The sequence below is a fragment of the Bombus vancouverensis genome, chromosome 9, assembly GCF_051014615.1.
Source record: "Bombus vancouverensis nearcticus chromosome 9, iyBomVanc1_principal, whole genome shotgun sequence".
Lineage (NCBI taxonomy): Eukaryota > Metazoa > Arthropoda > Insecta > Hymenoptera > Apidae > Bombus > Bombus vancouverensis.
In genome coordinates, this window is record NC_134919.1 from 3,746,730 (window position 1) to 3,756,806 (window position 10,077).

General features: G+C 35.8%; 1 protein-coding gene across 5 annotated transcripts in view; it reads right to left on the minus strand.

The window, feature by feature from the left end:
• Positions 1-9,940, minus strand: part of sif (guanine nucleotide exchange factor still life) — a 32,812-nt gene extending 22,872 nt beyond the window's left edge. For 2 of the 5 annotated variants that reach the window (XM_033343476.2, XM_033343470.2), the window contains exons 1-8: positions 9,854-9,940; positions 6,715-7,381; positions 3,688-3,872; positions 3,490-3,608; positions 3,150-3,357; positions 2,649-2,893; positions 1,845-2,403; positions 33-386 (exon numbers count right to left, since the gene is read on the minus strand). In XM_033343476.2, the coding sequence (XP_033199367.1) occupies positions 33-386; positions 1,845-2,403; positions 2,649-2,893; positions 3,150-3,357; positions 3,490-3,608; positions 3,688-3,872; positions 6,715-6,881 (1,837 nt within the window). In that variant the 5' untranslated portion in view covers positions 6,882-7,381; positions 9,854-9,940. The remainder of the gene's footprint in view (positions 1-32; positions 387-1,844; positions 2,404-2,648; positions 2,894-3,149; positions 3,358-3,489; positions 3,609-3,687; positions 3,873-6,714; positions 7,382-9,853) is intronic. The other 3 variants (XM_033343473.2, XM_033343475.2, XM_033343474.2) reach the window with 3 other exon arrangements.
• Between the last annotated feature and the right edge of the window lie 137 nt (positions 9,941-10,077).

The window sequence follows — 10,077 nt, forward strand, 5'->3', positions numbered from 1 at the left end:
TCGATAATTTGAGAAATAGGTTTACTACTCACCTAAATCTTCCATGCTTTGCGTTAGCAAGGCCTCAAAAGTACGTAAGCTGTAGCTTTCGGCATCCATACCCTTGGCCAAAGTGTTCCTCAAATGCATCTCATATTCGAGAAGAAGCCTACTAGTTGGACTACCAGGTGTTGATACAGATTGCATGTTTTGTTGTTGATACGCCTGACCACCATTGCAACGACGCGAACTGCAGTGAGTCGGTTGTTCCATATCCGAGTTTCCATTCGACGAACTTGGCGTGGTCGCGTAACACTGATTATCGAAGATGACATTATCCGATGGCGGCGACATATCACCTGTGCATCGATTACGTTCCGAATCTAAATAGGTCCTGGCTCTGCTGCCTACGACAAACAGGTGCTTCATGCAGGAATTGGAAACGGTGTGATGTTTGTATTCAGCTGTCGAACGTAAAGAATCGTTACTTTTTTGCGTTCACGTTCATTCGATGGTGTAAGTTGACATGCGCCATGCATCCCTGTTAATCAACTACGCACCCCTTTATTTATTTATAGAATATGCAATGCAATTTTTTTTAGCACTTAGAACAATACGATACTAGCTGAAGACTAGTACGCGTAGTTCATAGAATCAGTCGATGTCAACAGCATTCAGGTCAATTCCGCTAGTTTATTAAGATTTAATGAATTTTTTTTGCGCAACACGCAACACATAACACAGTATGTAAATGTGTACGTGTGTATGTGTCGCGACCAATAAAAAGAACCGTTATTTGGTCACTTTTACTTGTTCAAAAATTTTTACAGAGTTAATTTCTGTCAACACAATATTGCTTTTCAAACAGGGATGCTTATGTACGAATACATTTCTTTTGCCAGTTTTCTCTCCTTAAGACCCCGGTGCAAGCGAACGGTTTGCGATAACGTCACCGCCGTGGTGATTTGCCGCTGTGTTATAGAATAACATTATTCGACGGACGAAAGCGACAGCAAATTGTAGCGGCGCAGTGGTGACGTTGCCACAAACCACTCGTCTGCACCGGTCCTAAGCCTATCATTACAGTGCATGCATGTTATGGCGGATTCGATACGTTAAAGCAAGGGAACATGTATGGATGTATGTTCATAAGTATACATGTATATATGTAATTATGTATGTATATATATATGTAGATTCTTACGAGTGTATGCATTTCGGTTTTCAGATGTTTCATTCGTCAAAATAACGGTTCATCAAAACGCGCATCTACTGTAAACATAGTCTTATACTATATATTATACAATAATGTTTAACAATTGCACTTGACACTATACTCTTGTTAATGAATAATCATTTACAAAAATATGGATTTTTTCAATTAAATGAAATAAGTAATAAGTACATAAGTAATGCATTTAAATATAGTTATACATAATATCGTTATTTTGAGTGTGAAATAAAAATTACGCTATTAAATTAATACTCGATAGAGATACTTCTTTTCTAACAGATATATATATATATATATATATGTATCCATATAAATAAATAACGTGCAAACAGTCCAAAGAATAGAAGTTTCATATATTCGCAATAGTAAATAAGATATTTTTTGGAAAGAAAATGATAAGATAAGAGATTGAAAGATCACCGAAATTCTAGTTTCATATTATTATAAATAATTACATACGCTCGTGCATTTATGAATGTATGTATATGTGTAAAAAGGAATTTCGTGTCCCACTAAGTTCCAAATTGTAAATGGAACGAGTTAAATAAAAAAATATAACTAAAATCCGAGAGAACAAAAGTGAAAAAAAATGCATGTATCGGACCGTAAATGAAATTGTTATCGTATGTACCAGTGTACTGACGTCCCATGTCATGCACGCTCCTAGATGCCTGGAACTTGTTATTATATGGTGCTCGATATAGATGAGCACAATTTTCATTTTCAGTCTCTTGCATAACGTATTTCTGATTGTTATTGCTTGGGTGGTAATGATAATTATGATGGCTGTGCCTCTTTCTGGTCATCTCTGGGGATGTAACAGGACTATCGATACTCGACATTGGTTTCAGCATTCTTTTCAAGGTATTCGAATCTAAACTAATTCCACCGTTCTGTGCATTTTCAATTCTCATATCATCGGTACTCTTACTTTTTGATTTCTTTCCACTGTGATTATTGTTCACTATGTTGAAGATATTGCCATTTTGTATTTCCAAGTCTGTATAATCAGCAGACTTTGTATGATGTAATTGCTCTTTTCGTAAAGATTTATTTTGTAAAGTACCACCGGCTTGTGTACCCTCTGATTTTAGCATTTCAGTACTATTTTGTTGAGTAGACGAATCTTGACTTTGCTTCTGACCTTTCTTCGGAGAAACTGCAGCGCCTTTTTCTTCCGGGCTATCGATCTGTAATTCAGATCGAGCAGAAACAACTTATTCTTCTAACTTTCTTTTATATTTCACTTACTTTTATGCTTACTCGTACATTACTTACTTACTTACTTTCTTACTTACTTATAAGTAGTTACTTCATTTTGTTAGTTATCGTTAGTTTGAATCGAATGTTAACTTTAATGTACATGTATGTTACGATGTTACACATTCTATATACGTATAAGAATATACACATAGATAATGATTGTACAACTTACCTGTGACCCAACGGTGACTGTTTCGATTCCTACGTTTGCCGTCTTTGGTGTAGTTTGACAGGTTTCATTTTGTTTCTCCTTTTGCTTTAATTCGCCTGTTTTCGGTGTTTTTCCTGGCGTTACATTCGCATTGTTAACGTTGTCGTAGAGGGACGCACTGGATGTTGCTGCAGTTATTTTATCACGAGCTGGTGTCATTTCAACTTCCGTGGATCTTGCCATAGTTCGCGGAAGCGTAGAAGTACCTGGATTATGTATAACAGAATAACAGTAAAATAAACAGAAATATATCATGTAAAAAATCGGAATGCAAATTGACGTTTAAGTAGATAGCTCAGTGTCAGCATATAAATAATTAACTTAATAATCTATTAAACATGCGCGCCTCTACATAAACACAAGTATGTTAAATTTTTCGTTCCCGTAGATTACTTGTCTATTATGCAATCTTGAAATTAATTTACGTATATATTAATATACAACTTAACAAATATATCGTACCACAAAAGCCTCGATATCTAGCTTCTTGACTTCGAAACCTGGCAAGTTGTTCTGGGGTCATACAAGTGCATTGAGGCTCCCTGGATCTACTCGGTGATGCCGGTGTCGATAAGGGCTTTCTCCGGGTTTTGATCTTTTGTTTGTTAGGTGGTTCAAGCTTCAACGAGTAAGAAGAGGACGCTTTCCTTGAAATCTTGAACGACGGTGACTGTACGAAAAATTAACTAATGACTGTAAATGACTCGAATACCATGAAACTTAATGCCGATCCCTGTTCTTATGAAAATGTCCAAAATGATTCCATGCGTACCGCACAAAAGAACATTCGTTATAAACTTACGCAACATTCTCTGAATTGTTTAGCATCTATTGGAGAAGTAAAATTCAATCCCCACGTATCGTTGGTCATTGTATCTTTCCAGTAAACAAAACACTCTGATGCTTGTCCGATACGTGTGCCTAGAATAATATTAATTATCTTTTAATAAGTTACATTTCTGTCTATCGTCTTTCATACGATATCAAGTAATGATCTTACCTGGTTGAACTAATCGTACATCCAAAATTTTGTCCACCTGACTGTTGTATGCGGTAATATGGAAAATACATTCTGGCGAATCTTGAATGCATGTGATATTTACAGGAACTAAATCCTCGGAGACCTGCTGCCACTTTACAGTCCCTGCTCCACTGGCACTTACATGGAACACTTCGGCCCATAGTCTAAAAATTTTTATTGCTAAATTGTAATTGATCACAGTAAAAACATTTGTTGAGCGGATATATCGAACGGATATATCGAACGGATTACTACTGAAAGGAAACGAACAAAAACAATTCAAACGAACAAGATGTTTGAATATCAGTCAGCGTAGAAATATCTATTCAGCACATGGTATGACTACTATTGTAAATAACGTTCTCTATTCTCTGTCTTCCTCTTCTTCTACTTGTTCTTCTTTTCTTACTTTTTCTTCATCTTCTGCTTCACCTTTTAGCGCGTGGTAGTACATGAATAATTTACAAGGAAGAAATCAAACTAATATGTCAGGTGAATGTCGTTGACAAATTTCAACAGATCGGTTTGAATAAAGATAATCGTACAGAGTGTACATCTGTTTCGTTTCGTTAATCAATTATTACAGAATACAGACTTACACTTCGCATTTAATCGTGAGGAAAACTCCGTTTTTTTAAATATTTGAATTTTAATATTGAATTTTGATATATAGTAGATATATGTATGTAACGCGATTGCGAAATTAGCAGGAAGCTAAAAAGTTTATACATTTCGAGTGTCGAAATACATAATATAAGACATTTTTGTGTACAAAGACAAAAATAGATGTCTATTCCGAATTCTTTCTGTCTTTTTTAAAAGGATATGTCTTAATCCTCGGTAACTACTAATTAATTAACTTTTACTAATACAATTACGGTTGAATCTCAATAAGTTGAATCTCAAGGAAAGAAACAGAATCTTCGAATTTTTCGAATAAGAAAAGTTTAACAAGCGGGAATTTAACAAACTTAAAGAAATTTCATGCAAGGAATAATATTTTTCAAATTGTGACAATTTGAAAAAAAAAGATTAATTTTCGAAGGTGAATTTTTTATTTACGAAAATAAATGATAATTTACTTTATATTATATATAACTTGGGTGTGAGGGATACGCGCATGATACAGAAATCTAAGACTTACAGAGATAAATTTCAAATTGTAGAGGTTGGCCTTGTTTAAATCCGAATTATACAGGTAAAATAACGCACCTAAACACGTGGCAAATAATTCGAGATAAAGTAAGTTTATATATCCAAAGCGGGTCGGAAAGCAAAGAATGAAATTGTAGTGTTATAGAAGTTTTCGCGTCCTTGAGCTTCAACTGTATTATTCAGCAGGCAATAACAGAAACTTAATATCGTAAATAAAAGACTGTGAGGAAAATATTTATTTCCAAATAACTTTAACGCAGTCCAAGATTTAAATCGTCCCTATAATATTCTATATATCGTCCCTATAATATTCTATATATCATCCCTATATTATTCTGGAGTTGGCTATATCAATGAATGTTTCTTCTCACTTCTTACGGTTTTAATTTAGTCGTTTCCCTTTTGCTTTTCATTTCTTTTTCTTATGTTCTGAAATTAAAGAGTACAAGATGCATATTTGTATTTTCAATTCATTTTTGAAGAGACATGCATGTCAATAACGTAAATAATTAAAGTATCAGCTAATGTGCATGTTTTGTTGTATAAATTAAACTTACAACGTATCGCGATCCCACTATCATCATTTTTGTGCAGCGTTATTATACACGATTTCTTTCTTTTGAAATAGAATGCAATAATAACTGTATCAAATATAATTGCATAAATTGCAATGTGCATGCAATACAGTCCTAAATTTAACAGATAATGTGTTACAGTCATATAAGCATGACGAAATTTAATGGACAAAGTGCAAGAAAAGATTAACTCATATAAGAGCATGTATATCCTAAAGTGAACGTGTTACTCATATTAACAGAGTATCAATAACATTTATGGTTAGAATTTTTAAATAATTCTAGAATTATATTGGTTTGAAAGTATATAATAATTTTCAGCATAATAAAACTACAGAAATGTATAACTGACCACAGCATATGATTAAACAATGTTCAAAAACGAATTATACATTTTTAAGATCTGACATAGTTGTCAAATTATTATATGTATAGCTATAAAATCCTTCAAAAGATTTATGTTACGATATTAATTTTAAATTTAATAGAAAATCATATGTTGTGTCTCCGATATTAGAAAAGATAGAAATATGATTAAGTAGAATTTCAGCTAAAACAATGGGCGATATGGCAACTAAATGACAGAAGATCAGGGATAGATAAAATAGGATATGTATCAAAAAATGAAGTCAGAATAGAGAGAAAGGAAGAGAAAGTGATTTGATGCGAAATACGTATATAGATGATTGTAAATATAGGTACATATGTGCGTGTCAGAGAGAAAACAGTAAAAAGACAAATAAACAAGAAATAAAAAAGAATGGAAGAGAGCGAAGAAAAAAAGGAAAGAGGAAAATCTCAGGTAGAACAATTTAATTAAACGCGTATTTAATCAACATTATTACAATAGATGATAGTCTTTGAGGATATTTCAAGTATCAGAGAGGAGAAAAGAGATCTTCAGTTTCACGAAATATTGCGCGCTCTTATTTAAAATTCAAATTGAGGAAGCAGTATGCGCATTATGGGCTAAAGGTACACGCTACTGCTACATAGATACAGCAGGGAAATAAAGATAGTGATTAGTTCTCTTAAAAAGGACAATGTAAAAGCAAACAGTTCGAATAAATATATTCTACCTGAGGAGAAAACAAGTAATAGTGCATTCGATGAAATGTGTATGTATGTGTTATATGGGGACATGTAGATAATTGAGTTGGAAGCTAAATGAGAAGGAGCAATGTGTTTTCATGAGTAAGTAACCTTCCTAAAATGTAAAGACTGATAATGGAGTCGAATGGAGTGGTTGAATGGTTGAATGGTATGGTATGCGCACCTCTTCCTTTCTCTTAAGCTTCCGCACCTGAGCAAGTGGCCAGTGTCACCCCTGCGACCTCCGCTGCCGCCCATTCCGCCCCTCGCGCCAGCCTGCCATGGTGAATCCTCGTAACGATAAGCCTTTCTGATAAGAGGAGCACAACTGCAAGACAACTTATTGCCCATTCTATTCTTGTTATTCTCTTATACCACCTGTAATCCTTCCTTCTTTCACGCAATCTTTGAATAATCAATTTACTGTTTTTTTAACAACTACCACTATTTCTTCCTTCTTTGTGCTTTCCTTGTCTGTTTGCGTTTCCTTCGTTAAGATTTGATCTTAATCAACCTGTTCTGTTGTGTGCGTTTTGCAGTCAGAGGTCAACCCCTCGTTTCTTCTTATTCTTGTTGTTCCTTTTTTGCTCCCTAATTATCGATGTTTATCGGAATATCAAGATGCTGTATATTCACGTTAATTGGCTTGTCTATCGACGTTTGGCACCGTTTTCATTAATCATCGATTTAGTTGATGATAATTTTTATTTCATTCTCTTGTTCTATTCTGGGAAGCACTGTGTAACAGGGACAATACCCCGCGATATGAGAAAGGATGTAGGAGAATATACCTTTATTGTCACATCATTGCAGGTGTTCAAAAGTTTATCAGCTTGCCCCTGACATAATCGCTGGAAATATAATAATTGTATCATATTAATTTAAAAATTGTCAGTGAAACAAGCAAAAAAAGAGAAGAAAAGGAGAAGATACTGTGTCGGTCATCAGCCTCACAAGTCACCTTTAACTTTAACCTCAAGTTTATTTAATCCGATATTGTTTCTTTGGACAGTATCAGAGAGAGAGAAACAAGCTTTACATTAGAATATAGTAAAATTGCGTAATGTTACAATTCAGTTACATAATTACTAATAAAAAAAAAGCATTTGGTCAAATATCTTTAAAAATTATATGCAAAAGATGATATATTCTCTGCTTCAAATTATTTCGATACTTAAAAAAAATAATTACGATGACACAGTGTCATACGACGGCACAGACATTAGCGAGGTGAATGAAGCGGAACAAAGTGTTGCGTGGACGTGTTACGGATAATAATAGGGGTGGCGTTGCCGAGAGGGTTACTGAACCGATACAGACTTTTCACCTACATAATACGCATTACTCTGTTATACTTATATTCGTTATTTCCTGTGTATATAAATATTGGTTTACCTCAATACTGTTCGCTATTAAAGTTATACCTACCTATTTGTAATAACAAGTAGCGCCATTTTTGCTTCAAAAACGACGAAATATCAATATACATACAAGCTTTTGGGCATTGATACAATACGACGCAATCATTTCGGCAAACAGGAATAAAAATACAGATCGCGAAATTACTAGGAACAATTAAAAGCAGCTAGGTAAATGTACCATTAGATGAATATATTTAGTATCTGTTATTCCGGTAAATAAGTGTTGGAACAAAATAGAATGACAATTAACGATATGAATAAAAAGGACACTACAGCTCGAAGTAAATCTTGATTAACCATCGAAAATGCTTCTCAAAATATCATTTCGAAACTATTTAACATTTAACATTACATTTAAAAACATTACGCAATTAACGATAAATAGCACATGTCACTATAACTAGTAACTAATCATGTTATCGAATAATAAAGGAAGACCGACACCGCCTAGTCGAAGATATTTCACTGTGGAATTCGAGTAAACATTGCACCAGCTAGGATATCCCCATTTGCTGTTTGGTGTTTAATCAACGCCCCTCGTTCCTCAACTTTCAACAAGAAACTCTTATATTCAAGGTCCTTTTTAGCCTTTCTCATTTTCTGAACACCCTCTGAATACACTTTATCGTATGCTTTTCGTTCTTTCTCCTTTTACGATTCTCCTTCCTCGCCCTCCACCGCCCCACTCTCGCTCCCCCTCTCCCTCCTCAGTCTCTTTTTCTCACACATTTACTCTGCCCAGATAAATAAGTACACATATCTTCTTGTGTCCGCTCGTTTGTCGCCTACTCATTTGTACAGGTTCGTGTATTTCGACTTGATTTAGTCACGAGAAAAAACTCACCATTGCATTGGCGGTATCTTCGCCACAGCGGAAGATGTCGAACACGTTCTATGTTTGACGGTAAAAGAAGGTGGAAGTAGAATGACAGTGAGAAAGAAAAAAAGGGAGAAATGAATAGAGAAGGAAGGAAGAAAAGGATATATGCTGTAGTAGGAGATAGAAAGATAAACGAACGGATGAGAAGGGGTTAGGGACGGAATCAAAGAAGGGATGGGCTACCGCGATCGTAGTAGCGGGGTGTGAGATCACGGTATCCACCCTTTTCGAAAGCAAATGATTCGCAAACGATCACCTGTCAAACAATAAGCGATAGTCGACCTAACGACTGACGTCGTTCAACAGGATCTAAAACACCTGACAATTCACTGACAGACTATTTAAAATAAAAGATTACGCGTCCGAAATTTCCGGTATTTCGCGCGAAATCCTCGCGGACGGCGTAGTCATGGATACTGCAGGATCGGGTAAAAGAGGCGACTGCCCCGTTACCCACTACCCCTTCTTCTACGAATGCGCGCCCCTCGACCGAAAATGTCAATATCCTCTCTCGCTGCGCCCGCGATGCGCTCCATGTTACTCTGAACAGCCCTGTATGCGTTTTCCCATTCCCCTTCGTCCACCTCCTTTCGACCCCTACACCAGCCCTTTCCCCCTCTTCTTCCTCTGAGTTTTACTCCTACTCCTACTTCTCTGCCCACCCCTCACCTGTTCCTTCATTCTCCCGATTTTTTTCCTTTCTCACCTCTTCCTCATCCCCACTTATTCTTTCTCTTTTTATCTCTCTCAGTTTACTTCTCTCTCATTATTTCTCCTTCGGACTGTATGTCGATTACGTGTCTCCCCACTTTAGTCCTATCAGCAAGTACTTAAACAGGGATGTCACACAAAGATCAAACTATTTTTACTAAAATTTCGAAAATTTACACCTTATTTCATTTCTTTTCACTCAATCAGCTTATGCACTTTTCTCTTCAAAGTCTTCACTTTTATCACCTTTATCCCCTTTTGCATTTGATCAATTATACCGAATCAATTATTTAAACTTTCGTTAAACTCACCGTGAAACAAATGCAGGGTGATCGCTGTCACCGTCGTTGTCGCCGTCGTCGTCGTCGTCGTCGTCGTCGCCGTCGTCGCCGTCGTCGTCACCGTCGTAGTCGCTGTCGTACCTCTATCCCGAGGCGTAACCATAGTGATTAGCGATCGATAACAGGCATGCGCATTGTCAAATTTACTCGTAAAACGAAAGAACCACCCTCGTTTTACTCTCTTGTACCACATG